Source organism: Taeniopygia guttata, chromosome 1 (genome assembly GCF_048771995.1).
Source record: "Taeniopygia guttata chromosome 1, bTaeGut7.mat, whole genome shotgun sequence".
Lineage (NCBI taxonomy): Eukaryota > Metazoa > Chordata > Aves > Passeriformes > Estrildidae > Taeniopygia > Taeniopygia guttata.
The window spans coordinates 75,385,889-75,406,013 of NC_133024.1; the positions used below are offsets into that span (position 1 = coordinate 75,385,889).

Below are 20,125 nucleotides of genomic sequence, written 5' to 3' on the forward strand. Positions count from 1 at the left end.
TATCTGCTATTACCAAGATTTAAAAAATGGTTTGAATATTTTTGCCACAATTGTTCAAGTAACTGCAGGCCACTACGAGAGTACCCCTTTTCCTTCTCTTCACCACACTAAATAAGCCCAGCTCCCTCAGCTTCTTCTCACAGATCATTTAGATCCTAAACGTGTTAGGCCTCCTTTGTCCCCTTTCAGCTCCTCCTCATAGTTCATACTCCCCCGTAGTATTTCCCTCCATTTGCCTCCTAGGAACTTGTAATGAACCTCATCTTTCATCTGCACTTTTAACATTGCCCTCTCCAACATAAACAGTAACATGTTTACCAGTAATCACAATATAGAACTACTTCCACAAAAATACCAGCAATGTTGCTAGGTGCACCAACACAAGCACCCTCACAAATTACAAGCTCTTAGTTTTATGCAGATTTCTATGTTGGTTGTTGCTTTTTGGACCTTGAACCTTAAGCCTACTGGTCACACTTATACCCAAGGTTCAGCTCTATTTAGATTCTTCCATCACTTACCACGCCACTTGTTTTTAATTTAGAAAAGATGTTTGCAACATTTCAGCCTTCTCCTGGAAGAATGGCATTTTTGCCGGCTCATTTTCCATGAGCAGAGTCTCCAGCTAATCTTCAAAGAAATCTATTTAACCTTTTTTGATGTATATCAAATATACATATCATATCATATTACACATAATGAAATCTAACTCCCAAAGATCTAAGCCCAATATGTGCTCCAACTATTTGACATAGGAGAAATTTCTTTACATAAAAACCATGTGAATTTTGAAAGCTACCACTTTGTGTGTCAAGCAGAAGTAGCCTGAAATTAATTAGAAAAAAATAACCAAACCTTATTTAAAGCCAGCGAAGTAAACTATGCCTGAGGACAGCTTATTCTCCCCAACCAATGTATCTAGTCAGGAATATCCATACAGATTTGCATGCTGTTACAACTAAACCTGCTTTAATTGAACATGACCTTGCAGCGGTACATCATCTATGCATCATATAATGGTCCTTGTTGGAATGCACCTTAAAGACCATCTAGTTCCAACCAGCTGACATGGGCAGGGTCACCTTCTAGCAGACCAGTTCACTCAGAGCCCCATCCAACCCGGCCTTGAACATTGCCAGGGATGGGAGGGGCACCACGAGAAGACGAACAAACCGCCCTGGCATCTCGATGGAGACAGAAAAAGTACGGACGGGAGGAGGCGGCCCTTTTCGATCTTTTTTCCCTTTCCTTTCTGCCAGATTTACTCTATTCTGGGAGCTGTGCCCATGAAGAATTTATAGTCATCACCCACCCGCGAGGCCTGGTCAAGGGCGGCACCGCCTGCGTCCCCGGCCGCCCCTCCTCTCCGGGACGGGCGGGACGGGGGAAAAGCGGCGCTTCCCCGCGGCGGTGTCCGCGGGCCAGGCCCGGACCCGGCGCTTCGGGAGGCGGCCGAGCGCGGCCGGGCCTGCGGGAGGCCCTGAGCCGGGCTCCATCTGCCTGCCAAAACCTGCGGCTCCGTTTCGGAGCGCGGCCGCCTCGCCTCTCCCTGCCGCCTGCCCCGGGGAGAGGCCCCTCCGGAGTCTGCCTCCCGCCACCCTCCTGCGCCCGGGGCGGGGGGGAGAAAGGGAGATCCCTGCGCTCACCTCCGGCTGCAGCTCCGCGGGTCTCGGCGGGCGCAGGGGTGCGGAGGGGCGGCGGGGCTGCGGCCGCTCCCGCCCCGGCCGTTAGCGGCGGTGCCGCGGCGGGCGGCGGCTGCGCCCCCCGGCCTCCGCCGGGCCCGGCCCGCGCCGGCCCCGCTACCCCGGGGCCGCTGGCGGTGCTGGCTGCGGAGGGGTGGGCGGCCAGGGCAGGCGGGGGCTTCCCTGCTGCTCGTCGGCTCTCACTCCTTGAAAACCTGCCCGGCAGATGCTGATGCCCAGGCGGGATGTCCTTTGTCTTAGTCCGGTCCCGAGCCTCTCCGACCGAGAAGAAGCCTTTTCTCTCCCTTTTTGTAAAATGCAAGGGAAGTTACAACAGGCTTTGGAAAGGCTGCCTTTGGAAATTCAAGGCACGTTTTGCCACGCAGTCACCGCACACGACACGTTTAAACCTGTGGAGCAGCGAACTTCTTCGCGGGGTTGGGAGTCCCCGCCGACGCGAGGCGGGCGGCGGTGGGGCGGGGGCAGGAGCCCGCCTGCCCACCGAGGTGGATGGGGGGTTTGGGGCTTGTAGGAGCCCGCCTGCCCACCGAGACGGATGGGGGGTTTGGGGCTTGCAGGAGCCCGCCTGCCCACCGAGACGGATGGGGGGTTTGGGGCTTGCAGGAGCCCGCCTGCCCACCGAGATGGATGGGGCGTCTTGAGGAGCTGCAGGATCCCATCTGCCCGCCGAGCAGAACCGGGGTCTCGGAAGATTTCCAGCATCCTGCCTGCGCACCGAGCTGGAAAGGGGTTTGTGGGTCTGCAGAGACTCGCCTGCCTGCCGAGCTGGAGGGAAGCCCGAGAGACCGAGAACGTAGTGATAATCTCCAGCGGGAGAAGGTGAGGAGCTTTCATGAGAGTTTTCTGACGTTTGCGGGAAAACACCATATTCCAGTACCAGGATAAGGTTGGGCGTATGCTTTCCTGCAGGTATCTTATAGCAGTAATGTCAGATGAAGTTGTTCTTTTCAATTAAAATATGTATTGTATCATGCAGATAGAATAATTCCAGCAGCTACAGATTACCTCAAATCCTTCTGATTTCATTCCTCTTCCCTGTAAGTGTTTTAAATTGTGTTTTTCCATTATAAATGCTGTGCAGCCTTTGTGGCCACAAGGAAAATTTCAAACAGTTTGTATTTAATATAAATTATGCTGGCAAATTCAGTGATGGAAGTAATCATTAGACATTTACAACACCTAATCTTCATTTAGGAATTCCATTTGGCCAGGGATATACCACTGTGTTTTCCAAAGTACTGACACCAACTTACCTTACTGAACTATGAAATTCTGTTGCTACAGTGTAGATGTAGGCACATATGCTGTGAACACCAGCTTTAAAAAGAGGTGATAATTTAGGTGCTTATGTTTTTGATGCTCCAAGGGTACCTCAGCATGCTTCAGTCACTAATGTGTGTTCAATCCAGAGGATCAGGCTAGTCTGAAGGAAAACCTGAACATGTATCAAATGTGGACATCCAGTCCTCAGTACTAATGACTTTTGCTTCTGCAGATCTACATCTGTTGGACTACTACAGCAGGCATTGCCAGAAGATGCTTTATTAAGGCTTTAGTGTGGTAAACCTTAATTAAGAGAGGACTTTGGAAACCTGCAGTATGACAGTCACAGCCTCTGTGGGTCAGGCCTAGAGGCAAATATGCAATACAAGTTGATGAATAGTTGTGAATATGTGAATAGTTGGAGCACTCAGAGAGCAAGATGAACAAGTACAGGCCCTTGGGTGCCCAAGAAATTCTATACCCCATGCCCTTAGAATGCCCTAATGGCAACACCAGAGTCTGTTCAGCATGCCTTTTAAGGATTTCTCTTGCAAATAAAGTTTTTTTTTTGTTTGTTTTTTTTTTGTTTTTTTTTTTGTATCAAAGTAAATGCTAACTGTGTGCAAAAATGCTGGAAATGCTCTTCAGTTGATGAGGGGAGTGGTATATGAAGTGTGCAGAAATGTGGATTTTGGTGGTTATTCTAGTACCTGTTTAATACAAAATACACAAGCAGGCCTTGGATGAGAGCTATAACTAAGATTTTTATGGTGAAGGGGTGGTTCTCGCCCTTTAATTCTTTTATTCTAATTTGTTCCAGAGCTTGATTAATCTTTAATTGCTAGCTGTAAGTGGTACAGCCTCACTTGGCAAGGGTGGGTATTCTTTAACCCACATTAGTGCTGAGTTCTAACCTTATATACCTTGGTGACAAAAGTACTCTCCTAAAACATTTGTGGATTTACTAGGAGAGGACCAAGAGCACTTGCAAGGTATTTGTGAGAGCAGAAAAATGAGAGTATTCTGATTGTGGAATGAAATATGATGACATCTTGGCAATGGCTACTTGGGAAATATCCTGAGTAGCAGGGGTACTGGGCACTGAGGGAGGCTGGGCAGGGACAGGCAGGCCCCCAGAGCACTGATGCAACGTGTTAAGTGAAAAAGTTATTGGTGTATTTTGTGTTGTGGAGGAGGACTACACATGTCGTACAAGACATATTAATTTGAGAGGGCAGTGGAAAAACTGTCTTGGGAACTGAGAAATTGACTCTTCAGTAACCTCTCTCCTACAGTGCTCTCAGAGTGACGCATACAAGTAATCATTAACTCTGGTGGAAAGCTGACTTCACCAGAATGGTGTAAGAATAATAATGATCTTAGCCAGATTCTTAGTTTATTTAATCTTTTCCTTCCTGCCAGTTTGCACCACAGGACATTTTTCAATTTTCAAGCGAGTGGCTGTGTGGCGCTTAGTTGCTGGCTGGGGGTAAACTGTGACAAATACCTATAATAAATACTTCCATTTGTTCAAACTTTCCATCACTCAGTTTACCTGAGGAAATAATTTACGTATTTTTATCACAGGAAAACAAAATATTTTAAAGAAAGGCAGAACGAACCACTCTCCTGACCCTTTTGTGTCACTCCTTCAATCCAACAACTACCACCAACCACAATTAAGCAGTTTGAATAGACACTGCTCTATGTAGTTTAATAAATTTTATTTTCAAGTTTGGGTGCTTCAGACTCTTCAAATTAAATCTTTTTTATATTAAAATAAAAGAGTTTCTCTTAAAAGTTTATCTTCACATAACAAGTCTAGCTGGATTTTACTGGGATGGCCAGCTCATGTATCTTCCTTTCTTCCCAACTCGGAGGGAATTCAACTTAACTATAGAGAAATGTCTGCAAAGACACTGAAACCATTGATGCAATTGCAGCAACAGAAGGGTCACACAAGCAAGTACTTGGATTTTAACACTTAAATACCTCTAGATGAATTTTTTACGGCATACAGTAGATATTTGTTCTTTTTCTAACAACTGCATTGCACTTTTTCACTGACGTGGCTATAACAGCCTGCAGCTGGGTGAGTAAAAGAGGATGCTAGATGGCATCACTGACCAATGGCTTACATGAACTTGTAAAATTCTGCACGAGAAGTGTTCTGTTGCCAGTGGCTTGAATTGATAATGTCTTGAGAGATTGAAACATCGTCTTAAGAAAGAAGAGTATGGAACTGTCTGCTAGAGGAGGCAGAGGTAAGGCTGCACACATACATGCTCTAAGTTCTGGTTAAAGCGCTTAGAAGTGCAAGCTTTGCTTGTTCAGTGTTTTGGAAGACAAAATAAGAACAAACACCTTCAGTGATGGCACAGCACTTTGTTAATGGTATTTTTCAGTTTGTAAAATCAGACACATTCAAGAGAAACAAAATAGCTTCCTGGACTCACAGAGATTTGAAATTTGGGGTTGAGCTGGGGAAAATATGTGTAATTAATGCTAGGTGAATCAAAATGAGTTTCAGGGAAATCAAAACTAGTTATGCAAATAGACTGAATTTCAGAAATTGCTTCAATCAAGAAATACAAAGAGTTCATTAATGTTAACATTTTTCATATATTTTCAAAATAAAATTCTTTACTTCAGAAAAATAACAGTGTCTCAATATTTGAAGCAATTTTTTTTTTTGATTTTCAGAGTAGCATTTTAATTGAGACATATTCTATGCCCTAAAAATACAATACATGTTTTAATAAGGGCATGTTTTCATAAATTAAATATTTTACTCCCTTGTCCTAGACAAGACTGGACACTCACGCTCCCTTTCAAGACCAATGACAAACATCAGCTTTTCCAAGTGCAAGTTTACAGTATGTAAATTAAGCTCTTGTGCTGAACTGTGGGTTGTAGAAGCCTTTTTATTTCTATTTACTGTTAAGAAACCCAGATAAAGGAATTTCCCCACAGCCCTCTCCTGTGAATAGCAATCCAAATGTGAAATTTCCAAAGGATTAGCCTAGATAAACAAGAATCCCATGTTAAGCAGATGTACACTACTATTTAATGTAACGCCACCACAGCTAAGTTTCTGACAGAGAGATGCACATAGGTAAGAACGAAAATGAGGTACAAGGACTGAGAAACCTCTTATAAGACATAGTCCTGAGAATACCACCTATGTGTTATTGTCCTCTCTCACTTCCTCCTTTATTTTCATACTAGATTGTGCATACAACAAACAGTCTCCTATATTACTTCTATATTCTGCTCAGTTCAGTCTGCTATATTGCTTCTATATTCTTCCTGGATCAGGAAACTTTTGTTAGGGTGGTTTTGGAATCGAGATTATTAATGAAATTGTATCTATCGATTGTATCACCGAGCATACCAGGGTCCTGCAGAGATATAACTATCTCCACCAAATGTCACCTTAGTCAGTTCGCTGTCTCTGAAGCAATGAGTAGCTTCAAGGGTCATTCCTTGCTAATTGTCGCCCTCTGATGTTACTATATATTACCAGCAGCAACTCGGGAGAAGACATAAAGCTATTGAGGGTGTCCAAAGGAGGGCCATGAGGATGAAGGGCCAAAAGGGGAAGCCATATGAGGAGCGGCTGAGGTCACTTGGTCTGTTCAGTCTGGAGAAGAAGAGACTGGGGAGAGACTCCATTGCAGTTACAACTTCCTCATGGAGGGAAGAGAAAGGGCAGACAGTGATCTCCTCTCTGTGGTGACCAGTGACAGGACTGAGGGAATGGCCTGGAGTTGTGTCAGGGAAGGTTTGGGTTGGATATTAGAAAAAGGGTTCTTCCCCCAGAGGGTGGCTGCGCACTGGAATAGGCTCCCAGGGCAGTGGTCACAGCACCAGGCTGACAGAGCTCAAGAAGCGTTTGGACAATGCTCTCAGGCACATGATGTGATTCTTGGCATGCCCTGTGGAGAGCCAGGAGTTGGACTTTAAGATCCTGATGGATTCCTTCTAACCCAGGATATTCTGTGCTTCTGTGATGAAGCACGACTGTATTTCCCAATCCGATTTTCATTCTCTGCAATTCTCTGGGCAAATCGTTAACAACTTTTGACTCAAGGGATGTCAAGACGAGCAGGGCGGGAGCGGGCAAAGAGACAGGAGATGAAATGCGGACACGGCCAGGCACACACTCCGTGCGCCTTTCAGCGGGCGGGGCGGGGCGGGGCGGGGCGGGGCGCCGCCATCTCTGCCGAGGCCGTGCCCGCCGCGCCGCCATGTTCCGTGAGGCACCGCGCCGGGGCGGGGCCGGCGCGCTCGCGCCGCTCCCTCACGTCCGGCGGCGGGCGCCAGGCGGGGGCGGGAGCGCACGGCGCGGCCAATCAGCGTCGCCCACGACCCTGCCCGGAGGAGCTGGAGCCGCCGCTCGCTTGGGCCCGGCCCGGAGCCGCCACTGTCGGGACGGGGGGCGGCGACGGAGGAGGAGGAGATGGTGTCCCCCGCTGCCTCCGCCGGGCGCCTGGGCTCCGCTCTGCCCTTCCTGCTCGTGCTCCTCGACCTGCAGTACCAGGGTGAGCCGCGCCGGGGTCCCTGGTGGGGGTGCGGTGCGGGGGGTACTGTGCCGCGGCCCGTCGGGGCTGGCCCTCGGCCGTGGTGGCTGGTGGCCGGCCGCCCGCCCTCCGTCCGGCCCTCCTGTCGGGGCTGCGAGGATTCCGCCATGGCGGCGGGGCCACACTCCACACCCCCCCGCCTCCTCGGGCCCGTGTTGTCTTGAGCGGGGGGCACATTTCGGGAAAGGGTGTGCGGAGCGAGATGCAGCGCTGCCACCTCATCACTCGGCGCTGTGGCGAAGGATGAGTAACAAGGGCACGGGCGCTGCCGGTGACCTGTTGGGGTTAGTGCGCTTGGAGGCGGCTCGCTGTGTGTGCTTCGCGCTCCCCGGCCTGCTCACGGCCGGGCTGGGGCTGCCGCCAGCCACTGTGAAGCCTCGGGTGCCCTGGTGTCCTCGAGTGCAGCTGTGGGACAGCATCGGCCCTTCTGTGCTAGCCGTGAATTTCGCACTCCCGTGTGGATTTTGTGTAATTCCGAAGTTCAAAGGCTTTTCCAGTGGCCCTTCTCAGCCGCAGCCAGTATTAGTACCACACAGATTCGCTGAGGCTTTTGATGGTTGCGTTGAATTTGTTCCGTTTGTGGTTTTTTTTGTTGGTCTTATTTTTTTTTCACCTGTTACCATTAGTATTTGAAATTTAGCTTATCTGTGCTTTGTGCAGCTTGTTTACTTTAATGGTACACTGCCAGTAACACCTGTGTAGCCAGACTTTTATTCACAGGCTGTTGTTAAGTTTCTAACTCTGTTGAAGAATGGTAGTTACAGTCAGGTTTCACCTGAGGGACATTGTTTACCTGCCAGTGGCAGATGGAAATGATATTGAAGCTGTTAGTACTCAGAAAAGGGCTATGGGCTTAAGGAACATAGAGGTTAACATTAAAAATTCAGTTGCACTAAATTAAAGAATACTTCAGCTGTCCAGGTGGCAACAGGAACATACTGTGCCAAAGACACCGTGCATTAGATCATGTACTGTGGTGTCAACTTGCCTTTTTTTTTTTTTTAATATGCATTCTAGTAGTGTTAGAAGACAAATAGTAACTTTTGTCAGAGGTTACTGTCCCCCCCCCCCCCCCCCGTTCTTCCCCCCCCCCCGGTTTAGATTGTTAGATTGTGGCAGTGGTGCTCCTGCTGAGGATTCTTAATTTATAGCTGCCAACCTATTTCAAGTGTGTGGTTTAATGACTATTTGGGTGTAGCACACTTCCTAATTTGGTGGACATTGTCTTAACTTCAGTTAATAAAGATGTAGAGTACAGTAATAGACTGAGAAGTGGTAGTACTCGATCTTATTTATTGAATTCACTGACTTTTTAGCTCATTATTTAACTTTTCAGAATGTGTAGTTAGAGAATTTTGGAGGGCGTTATATTGTTTAAGTATCTAGTTTTTTTTATTTCCCTTAGGAATATTACTGGTCTTTGAGCTCAAAGGTGTTCATAGTCACATTTAAATTTGTATTTTGATGTCTTGGTAATTGAAGTCTGTCTTTTGTCATCTGATTCATGAATCTGAAAGAATCATTCTGTATTAACTTTGTATCTCACAGTTGATGGCAGTGAATACTGTTTATATCTGGCTGGTAAATACACCGTGTAAAAACCATTTTTGATTCCTCCTCTTCACCTCCATTTGTGATGAATTTGGCAGAGATCCTCTTTTGGGAAGATTAATTCATCATTGTTGTTTGTCCACACTAATCCAAACAAAAAGAGGTGACTGAGGAGGACTAACGAAGTGTTGTTCATTTTCCCCCTCTCCTTCCTCATAGCAGAAGAAAGGAAATGTAATATGGGGAAGAATAAATGGGCTCTGAATATACAGAGCTCAGTTAGTTACTGTCAGACCACGAGCGTTAAGGGTTTTTTTTCTTCCTCTCACCTTTTTTTTTTTTTGCCCTAAGTTTGGGATGTTTTTTTTTGGTTTTTTTTTTTTTTTTTTTTTTTTTTTTTTTTTTTTTTTTCTTGGCCCCAAATGCAAAGGCTACTTGAGGGTGGGGCTTTTTTGTCTGCCAGTCTTTGCTGTATTTATCGACTTCCTTTGCAAACGGGGAGGGGATGAAAACTTGCTGGGTGGAAGTTGCACATGGCTCTACTGCATAATCTGAGGTTCCCTGTAAACCTCAGAAGTGTTGCTTCTGAAACTGTCGGTGCTTGTCCACTTATTACTTAGTTCAGTGTAGTTCTTGAAAATCATGTTAGCAAATATATCTAAAACAAGACCAAACTGTTGAAAAATAACAGCAAACTTAAGATTCAGGGTCATTCTGATAAAAAAATGCTACAAAACCAGGATGTCCTAGTCCTCTGACAAGATAAGGCAATCATTAAGTTCCTCTCTGGGGGAAAAAGAAAGGTTTAGGTGAATGCAGTTAAGATTAGTGGCATGCATGCTGCTTCCTTGTCGTTGAAACAACTGGTTTTGGTACACAGTAGGAACTAATTCTGTTTGTTTTCATAATCTTGTTACTCAGCTTGAAAACAAGATTTAGAAAAAAAAAGGTGGCAATTCTACAAGGGGGAAAACAGGAGTGTGTAGACTAATGTAACATCTTGAAGCTATTCTCAAGTTGCAGGGCTTTGAGTTCTTTGCAATGTGGATGAGACCAATTATACAAGGATATAGTTCAAGTCCGTAGACTTAGGTGCCTACATATTAGCACCAATTATCCTAATAAAACTTCCTACCATGAAGTTATAATTTATTTGAAGTGAGTGTATTTAACTGGAAAAACAGGTTAGCTGCACCTGCTTACCTTCCTTAGGCATTCTGATTGCTGTCCCTTGAGTTGTCAGGGTTAGTAGCAATTTTGGTTAGTACCAAAGTTATATGGGAATAGTTTGGGAGTTTGTGTTTGTTTGGTTTCTTTCTGTTGGTTTGGGTTTTTTTGACTCTTAGACTCTTGTCCCAGACTTGCAATGACTTCAGGCTCTGAATTTATCCAGAATATTTGGCTAACAGCTGGGCTCATGTGTGTGGTTGTTTGAGGCCCAGGGTGAATATTTAACACTTAGGCAGTATTAAGAAATGATATTCAAATTAAAATATATGGAAGTTTTTAAAAATAATGGTAAGGTTGCACATCTCTCGGGTAAATTTAGTTTCTTGGTGGAGCATGCAGAGCTTCTTCAACTGGGCCTGTGGTTTCCAGCTCACAAATGTGTATATGTTGGAAAGAGCTCTGTGGGGTGGGATTTGCATTTTTTTTGCTCCAGCTGAACTTCTTAGGCTCATTCCCAGACCAAAGAGTGCATAGGTACTCAAAGAGATTGCAGGGAATTTGAGTCCTTGGACTCCTGTGCTTATGTTTTCAGTTTTCAGATGTCTGCTGTGGGCTGTGTTGTTTAGAGCAATTGTTTGCCTACAGCCAGAAAATGAATAAGCAATAGATTTCTGTGAATAAACAGTCCAACTATCAGGTCATTGCAGAGTGTTCCTGAGTAGTTATGGTAAATGTCACTTTTCATCATGGTTAGGCTGATAATTCAGGCTGCTCCTGGAGATTCGTGCACCAATTTATGATGTTCAGCAACTTGCAGAGCTGAGGTTTAATGTATAGGTTAATGTATGTAAATGTTTAATGTATTTTACAGGGAATTTTTACAGGGAATCTACAAGACTTCACAATTGCTTCTTTATTTATCCATGTTGCTCCTGCTTTTATTACTTGTTTGCAATCAGTGGTCACCTTTCTCATTTGTTTTAGTAATTGTCTTCATTATTTTCAAGGAAAAAGATGGCCCTTCCACTTAAATATTATGTAACTATAACTGTACTGAACACAACATGTTTGAAAGACACCAAATTGTGTAGGTACATCTTACTGTGGAAAAACGTATTCTTGGAGTGATCCTGATGTAACTGAATGTAAAACAAGGATGCTTGAGACTGTGGGAATTGAATGCCATATTAGGTAGATGGAAAGTTCATCAAAGAGTAATTTATAGCCCAATTCTAGGATACCACTCCCAGCTGACGTGTTTTGAAAGATTTCAGGTATTTGTGTGTGGGGAAACACAGGAGGTGTGAAATTCAAGAGATTTTAGTTGGTATTAGGTTGTGTTAAATCCTTCAGTCTGGTTATGGTTTTATACCAGCTTTATTGCTAGCATACTTCCAAATTTGTGGTGAGGTTTTTTTTCAGTTCTTAGCTTTTTCATTGTGTTTCTTATACTTGATTTGTCATTTTAAAGGACACTGGACTGCTTGAAGCTTTACACTAGCAAAGGAAAATGGGCTAGGAAGAATGTCCTTTTTTACTGCAAATTAGACACATAAAATGGGACTACCTTTTTTGCATGCCTAGAGTTCACTTTAAAATTAATAATTTAGTAAGATCCTCAAATAACAATTATTTATCATGGAGGCAGTTTTAACTCCATCTACTTAAACAAAAAGTATTCATTGGAAATTTGTGACTTCATGAAGTTATTTCCATTAATTAAAAAAAAATGCTTTCTATCATTGTTCTAAAATGAATAATTGAGTTGAAGTCCTTTAATTCAGTGTGCTGACTTACTGTCAGTCTTTTAGAAGATAGGATTTTCTCTAGTGGATGCAGAGGGTATTTTGTTCATTTTAGTATTGACAGCTCAAGGATTTTCTTATAATGCGGAATTAAAAGAATTGTGAGCTATATAATAGAGTAGAAAAGAAAAAATAAATTAAGATCCATAGTATTAAGAGCTCCTACATCTAAAATTGTGATGATTTGGTGATAAGAAATTACTGCTTGTTCATTACAAGTATGTTTTTGTTTAACCACCTTTCAGTGTGAGAAGTTTGGCTATACTTTGCTTCAGTCAGCTGTACTGTAATATTTTTATTTGGATTCTAAGAAACAACTTCGGAGTGCTACTACATTTTTGCATTTAAAGTGCCTATCTGAATCAGCTCAGTGCAAAACCTGAGCGAAATAAGTTATAAATCACTGGGTTTTAATATAATGTGCTTATTCAGGATTTCAGTATATTGCCTTCCTTAAATCTAGGCATACGGTATCCTCTTAATAAATGAAAATTTTTCTGGTGTGAAAGTTTTTTAATAGCCATAAGCTGGTGGGTAATTTGTAGTGGAATTCTGTCCTGATCTGAAGGCTGCAGGAAACAGCACAAACGAAAAAGCTGTTGATGTTTGTACAGCATGTACTTGCACTTGACTGCTCATTTCTTCCCAACAATAGTCTTTCCCTGTTGGTTGAACAGCAGCAGTTCATTAGCTTTAAACTCAAACTGGCACTTTAAAGACTTACCACTTTAGTATGGTTTTCATGCTACTGGTTAAAGGGAAAAGGAGTGAGAATTTTAATTGTTTGTCTAAACTTGCAGTCCTGTAGAAGTTTGCCCTGGAAATTATGAAGATGAGACAAAAGTGCAGTAGATGAGAAGCCAATCTCTAAGTAGTCAAACAGTTCTCAGTTAAATATTAAGTTACCATCAGGGTCATTAATTTTAACTTAGAACCTTTGTGCATTTGCTGCATGTGTGTGTTACAAGTGCTTTGCAGATTCTTCTGAAATTGAAAGTCAGAGTATGTTACTGAATGTGTGGATGTATATTTGATGCCTTGTCACAGTGGGGTGTAAAGCCACATCTTGCGTTCTTTTGAGACATCCTAAATGGGACATGCTATGGGGTTATTAGACTGCAGGGTGCTTTACAGAGTCTCAGAATCCCCTAGGTTGGAGAAGACCTCTGAGATTACCTAAAGTGCAGGAGGATGTGACTTCTGCCTCTGTAAATAATGGTTTGTTACATGCATTGTATTATCATTGTATTTGTTTGCTGTAATCAAACTGTTCATTCAGAACCTTGGTATTTTTGTTTTTCTTTAAGGAGCTGAGTGTGGAATAAATGCAGAAGTAGAAAAACAACTTGAAATGGGGAAGAAATTATTGGCTGCTGGACAGCTGGCGGATGCTTTATCTCACTTTCATGCAGCTATAGGTATGTATCTCAGGGAGGTGACTCTTGTACTGAAATACCTTTGGGTGGGTTTTTCCCACTGTTTGCTTCATTAAATATCCTGCTTTCTTGCAAATTGCATTCCATGAATCACAGAAGTTGGGGTATCTTTATACAGCAGTTTGGACAGAAGCCAGCAGTAGAATATTTATGCTTTGGTTTTGATAGAAGAAAACTGTTAAATTAACTACATGATACATAAACACTTAAGTCACTAGAAGCTAGCTGTATGAAAGGAATTATAATGACTCTGATATTATTTGATGTGGTATTCCCTGTCTGTCTAATCCCATCAAGATCAGGTTTCATCTTTATGATGTTTTTCAAAGTATGAATATGTCTTTGAAAGTCTGGCTTTATCCATGCTTTCTCCTATCCAGTGCTGTAGAAGATGCAATGTTTAAAATAGTCACTCTTTCTCTTCTTATTTTTTCTTAATTAAATCTTGAAGTAGGTGATATTTCAGCGAAGCTGATGCTGCAAGTTTGCAGTACTGAATTGGCAGCGGAGAGCAAAATTGTCCCTCTCCTGTAGTCAAATAGTGAGTTTGTTCTTGTTTGGTGTTTTGCATTTTTAAAAAACTGAGAAGTTAAATGTTTGCTTTTAAGAGTTTTAAAGCAACTTAGCTGATTAAAATCCTTTAACTGAAGCATAGAGACAGCACCACTAAAGAGCAGTGTCCATTAGCACTACAGTTTCTTAATTGCATGGTGCAGTTGTAAGTTATTGAACTTTGTTACAATGTGTACAAGTGCATTTTTTTTCTTTGTGAAAAGACTATTACTGGTATGTTATAAATCGATGAGTCCTAGTATTGATAATTTTTTATTTATGCCTTGGTTTAATAGTGAAGCGTAAACAAAATATTGGTTGCTTCTGAGTTACTAATATTTTCTTTGCATTCTCCAAGATCAACTTCCCTTTTATAAAGAGAATGGAGGAGGCAACTTCCCTTTTTTTCTGTTATGGAAGTTCCTTGTTCCATCTAGATGCAGTCTGTTACTCCTTTGGTTTGTGTTGCTGCCAAAGCACTTCTGTGCACAGGTGTGCTATAGCGTGATTTTTTCCTTTATTATTAGTTGGCAAACTTGAACTTGGTGAGGAGAACAGTTCAGTGAGTGGCTGTGCTGGTGGTGTTGTAGGGGCAGCAGTGATGTGAGGTGCCTGCATGAGTGAAACCCTCGGCTTTGCCAGCTGTGCTTGAGCAGCTTGTAGAAATATGGTGTGACTACCTTAGTTGTGACCTTTATGGGATTCGTAGTTGGATGCTGATTTTAGCCTGATGGCCTAATTTTCATCAGACTTCTTCTTCAGATTTTGTCTTTTTGAAAAGATTTAAAGCATGATTTGCCAACTGTGCTTGTGAGGAGGTTAGAATTCTTTCCTGGCTGTACTGCATTATGGTTAACTGTGAGGTAAATAGATCTTTCTGTCTTGCCTCAGCCAGTCTATTTTTGGTTTTTTTTGCAAACATCTAAAATAGAAGAAAACTACTGTCTATATTACCTCTCTTCAGTTAAATTTTCATCTCTTTCTTCACTCCCAGCTTATGCTTTCTGTCAGGGTAGGTGTCAGTTGCTGTTCAATACTGTTGCTGGAGTAAGGCAACTTACTCCAGCAACCGTAATGAACGGTAATTCATTGCCTCATTTTACTGAGGCAAAACTGTCATCTGGTGCTGGAATGTGCTTTTGGTGTTTGCTCTTTCCTACCTTTCATCCTTTGTGTATTAATGAAGTTCCTTAATTTCAGCTGTCAGTTTGTACGTAGCCTACATCTTTAGGATTCAGTGCTGCTTTTTTTTTTAAGGGTAATAACAGTTGAACTTATTTGAGGTTTATAATGCTGGCATACAAAGAGGCATACAGCATGGGAGTGCCTACTAAATTTCAGCTCTGGAGATTAGCATTTTCACAGCCAAGATATGGTAGAGGAAGAGTGCAGATAGGTTTTTCAGTGAGAACTGAGCTAGTGTTTTGGTAATGGAGGTGGCCAGCTATGAAACTTCATTGCATTGATCATAAGATTTTTGGTGGTGCCATTTCTTCCATTTATTTTGAAGTTCAACTTTAACCTCAAATGATGTGAGGAAGAAAAATACTACTACTCTTCCTCAGATATGAATGTTCTTGTCTGTGAATTCTGGATTGATTATTATGTTTTTAATAGTATAGTAAAAGGTTTCCTGTATTCCAACATTGGGATGTTTCGGTGGTTGAAGTTACTTTTCCTTGAGAGCCCACAGTAACCTGTTTCTGTGAAATATTGCGTAGAGAAGAATGTTAAGAATAATATTCTTGTTTTCAGAGACTGATGTTTGTCTCTTGTACAGGAGTATATGCTAGCTTGGAGAGTGTTAAAGTTGCTGGATCTTGGAATTTTGACCAGGAGACAACATGGACTGTGTGGGCCCTGAAGCTAGACCTCATGTTGATAGTGTGTGTGCATTTGTCTGCTGGTGAGAGGGAATGTTGACGCCCACTTTATTACTAAAGAAAGAAGTGCTGATATTTCAGTGAATGATATAAAGAGGTTGTGTCTGTGTTGACACTGCACTAACATATTAGTAATTTTGGGAATATTTGCATTTCTCCGATACGGTGATCAGTACTTGGGCTGGAAAAGGATGAATTAATGTCCTTTGAAATGTAGGCCTGCAGTTGGAGGTAAACTGCATTAGTATGTAGAGGTGGTTCTCCTGTATAAAGCTGAAGAACACATACATGTTTGATCTTCACTCTCAATTATTTGTCATTTACAGTATTTGTGTAATCTTTATTGTTAAATAATTAAACTGCATAGAAAATACTGCTTGCACAATGTTGTAAATTTTATGGCTTTATTAATGTATACCATTATTTCCAGTAGCTCAAGAGTCAGATGATATATTTTTTAGTCACTATCGTTCCCCTGTACCAGAACTTTTAGTAGCTTTGAGATAGTATTCTGATTACTGTTTGCTCATTTGCAGAGGGAGACTCTGAGAACTATATTGCTTATTACAGACGAGCCACAGTGTACTTAGCCATGGGCAAATCTAAAGCAGCAATTCGCGATTTAAGTAAAGTGGTTGAATTAAAGCAGGACTTCACATCAGTAAGTATTACTGGAATTGAAGATTGTTCAAGTGTAAAGAAAAAAACTGCTTCAAAGAAGGTTTTGTATTTTTTTCAGACTTTGCTCAACAGGAATAGAGAATACATTATCCCTCAGAGGGCTTTAAAGTGGGTAAAATAATAGCTATGGTGTATGTGCCTTAATTTGCAATGGTGTTGAGTACAGTCTAGACAGTTATTTAAACAACTATTGGTTTTATTAAGTTCATGGATTTATACTAAACACTTCCCTCATTTGTGGTTATTCTGTTGTTCACCAAGGCTTTGCCATTTGGGACAGGGAGAAGAAAGCACACAGATGCCTCTGGGGTTTTTTTCTCTTAATCAGCATTAGATTTGATGTATCTCCACAGTAACTGTCCTAATCTCACTGCATTCCTGTGTGACTGTTTCAAGTTTGGATTTGCTTGCCCCTTTCTGCATTCTGGGTACTGTATGTGGAGACTGCCTCACTAGTTGGAAACTGGTGCTGGAGTCCTCTCCAACTGATTCTCTCACCTCCCTTTTTTGTGGGCAGTGGCATGTCCTGTGTAGTTGACAATAAAGGAGCAAATGTTAAATTTGCTGTTGTATGAAAATATTTGTATTAGAAATCAAAGTCTTCTAAATCATTGACTTGTCTTTTTACGTAGCTTCTATTATTCTGACAGTTTAATGAAATAATTGTGGGAATTATTTATTATTTCTGCTATTTATTTCATCTGTAAGCAGTTATAATCAGGAAAGTGGTGTAAAGTCACATTCACTTTGATTTATGAAACTTCTCACATGAGTTCTTTTCATAAAAATTGTCTGCTTTTTGCCCCTAAGTTCTGTTGCAGAGCAATCCTTTGCCATTAAAGAGGCCTTATAAGAACATCATTAAATCAAAAAGACAGAGAATGGGTGTCATGATCCCTGTTTTAGCTTTTTAGCTATACTAAAATGAAACTTGTGTTCATACTTTGCTCAATCCCCATTTGTAAATAAAAAGTTATGTTTCATTTCAGGCAAGATTACAGAGAGGACAATTACTGCTTAAGCAAGGAAAATTCGATGAAGCAGAGGATGACTTTAAAAATGTGGTAAGTTGTAGACCAGTGTTGAACTACAATCACTACTTTTAAGGTTGGGATCTGAGCCAAGGTCACATCTGAACTCTGGTGCTCTATAGAATATATTCTGTCTAGGCCTGAGATTCTTTCCTGTTCTTTGCAGGCCTAGTAGCTAAGCAACCATGTATGAATAAATGACCAGTGGAGTTGCAGTATAGTGATGCAGGTGAAATGGGCTCTTACCTGAAACTATGGAGCACTTTGGAAAGTGTTTCTTGTGTGTGCCTGATACTTCATGATCTCTGCTTACTGATAGCTGAAGGGAGCAGCCTTCATTCAGAAATAAGTAGTATGGGACTCAAAGTATGTAGCTGAACTCTGGTTTACATCACTATATTGATGTCTCCTGGGAAGTCACTAGGGGCACCATGGATCAACCTTTGCAGATTCTTATCTCTTTTTTACTGGTTACAAAAGAATTGTTGACTCTTAATTGTAGTATTCACATATCCATTGAACAGAGAGAGACACAGACTTTCCCAGGAAAATCCTGGCAAAGTCTGCATCTCTCTCTGTTCAAAGGATATGGGAATACCACACTTAATTTAGTCACTGAGCAGTTCAGTGGCATCCCTCTGTCTCCTAATCTACAGAGCTCTCCATCTTCATGAATGTCTTGACAGTACTTTCTCTCCATGATCAGGAATCATGCAGTTTCCAACTAGAAGTAGCTGGATATTACCCACCTAAAACTCACTTGGGGTGTTTTTAGTTTTAACGGGTATCTCGTGCATTTCAGCCCTATGCTGCACGGATAAACTGATCTAACCCCAGAAAAAAAGCCCTCAGAGAATGTGAATGTAGATTTCCTCTCTATTGCAGAAAATTCATGTTAATAATAGTATAAATAAGATGCATTCTTCATTCTTGCTTGCTCTTCAAGAGTTGCTAGTTTGAACAGCTGGTATGTGTGTCCCTTAAGCCAAAATAAGAAGGATTTGCAAAGTAACAAATGCCGTCTTGTTGGCTGTCTCTGAAGAGAGTGATGAAAAAAGTTGTGTGGTCCAGGTTGCAGCTGTTTAATGGAAATCTTACTAGTAAGTGTGGATGACAAAACTGGAGTGGTTATTCTGTATATTCTGCAGGACAGCTACGAGGATTGTCCCTTGCAGGTAGAAATGCACCAGGCAGTTCTTGTGTCTGTAGCAGAGCTCCAGCAGCTTGTTCTGAAGTTCATGTAGCAGTGGCACATCTGGCTGCTTCTTTCTCAGTAAGTTTCTTAGGAATGTGTAGTCTGATAGCAGTGCAGCGCTGCTGTCTGCAAATGTGGGAGGGAGTTGTTCAGCTCGGATTAACTGAGGACGCAGTTGCTGCAGTAACAATTATGCAGTGTCAGGGTTGATTGTGTCATCCTTCCCATCTAAAGGACGGGAAGGATGACAGGTAAACTTTTGCAGCTTGTAAGACCAATGGCTTTGTGTAGAACTTAAACCGTTGTAACTGTACTTCATATAAAGGAGTAAACCTGTCCTTTAATGTGTACTTGTGAAATGAAAAGAAAATTCATGTCTTCAAATATTTCCTATATAATTTCATAGTATCAGGAAGATGTTTTGTGGCGAGCACCCTAAATATCTTTAAATTCTTGATTGCTAAGCAGCTTCTCTGTATATTCCTGACCTCTCTGGCACATCAGTATTGGCTCTCTTGTGAGGCAGTACTAGTGTGAGAGCAGGCAGTGGAAATGCCTAGCTGCAAGGGATGTGGTATTCCTTTTTGGAAGCAGGGCCTCTTGAGATTCAGCCTTCATGTGTTATTTTTAGCTATTTTTTTTTTGTACTCTGTATTTTCCTGTTGGCTGAAATTAATCACAAGGTTTGGATAGAGGGTGTGATTCAGACTTATGCCTTCACCTGTTAAGCAGCACTGCATTTGTAGAAACCTCTCCTTTTGGCCAGCAGATGAATCAAGCTGATTAAATTTTTTACATGGGTCAGGTTTTCCACATGAAACAAGGAGTAAACATAATTCCTTTGGTGATTTTACAAAGTTGTTACACATGCTATATGAATAGTAATTGTTTTTCTGCTACAACTTTGGTTTAGTGTTCATATGCTTTAAGATCAAGTTCCTTCTGTTTGGGTTAGTGGTTTCTGATTAATAGAAGTCAGCAGGATAGATCTGTGAGTCCATCAACATTTGTGTCCAGGGCCTCAAGCCATGAAAGCCCTGGAATGTTTATTTTACCTGTAAACATGTGATTTTTACTGAAAAATGAAAGGGATATTGGCATACTTTCATTGATGGAAGGCCTTCTGGAAAGGTGACAAAAACAATGCAAATGCTGCCAGCCCTGTGTATGTGCCTTACCGTGTTGTCAGTGACTCTGTGTATGTTCCAGAGAAAATGACAAGTATTTGAGTTGGTGAATTCTGTAGAAGGTACAAAATTAGAGCAGAACTTG

The 20,125-nt window shown here is 42.0% G+C and overlaps 2 protein-coding genes across 5 annotated transcripts in view; one reads left to right on the forward strand and one right to left on the reverse strand.

Annotated features, from left to right (window-relative positions):
• Positions 1–2,284, reverse strand: part of DZIP1 (DAZ interacting zinc finger protein 1) — a 40,078-nt gene extending 37,794 nt beyond the window's left edge. For 3 of the 4 annotated variants that reach the window (XR_003961127.4, XM_072931320.1, XM_030276168.4), the window contains exon 1: positions 1,647–2,284. The gene's annotated coding sequence lies outside the window, so the exon portion shown is untranslated. The remainder of the gene's footprint in view (positions 1–1,646) is intronic. The other variant, XM_030276177.4, reaches the window with a different exon arrangement.
• A 4,986-nt stretch (positions 2,285–7,270) lies between these two features.
• The window catches only part of DNAJC3 (DnaJ heat shock protein family (Hsp40) member C3), a 30,338-nt gene continuing 17,483 nt past the window's right edge, over positions 7,271–20,125 (forward strand). Inside the window, exons 1-4 of the mRNA XM_012569570.5 lie at positions 7,271–7,510; positions 13,383–13,493; positions 16,483–16,607; positions 17,617–17,691. Of these exons, the coding sequence (XP_012425024.2) occupies positions 7,429–7,510; positions 13,383–13,493; positions 16,483–16,607; positions 17,617–17,691 (393 nt within the window). The 5' untranslated portion in view covers positions 7,271–7,428. The remainder of the gene's footprint in view (positions 7,511–13,382; positions 13,494–16,482; positions 16,608–17,616; positions 17,692–20,125) is intronic.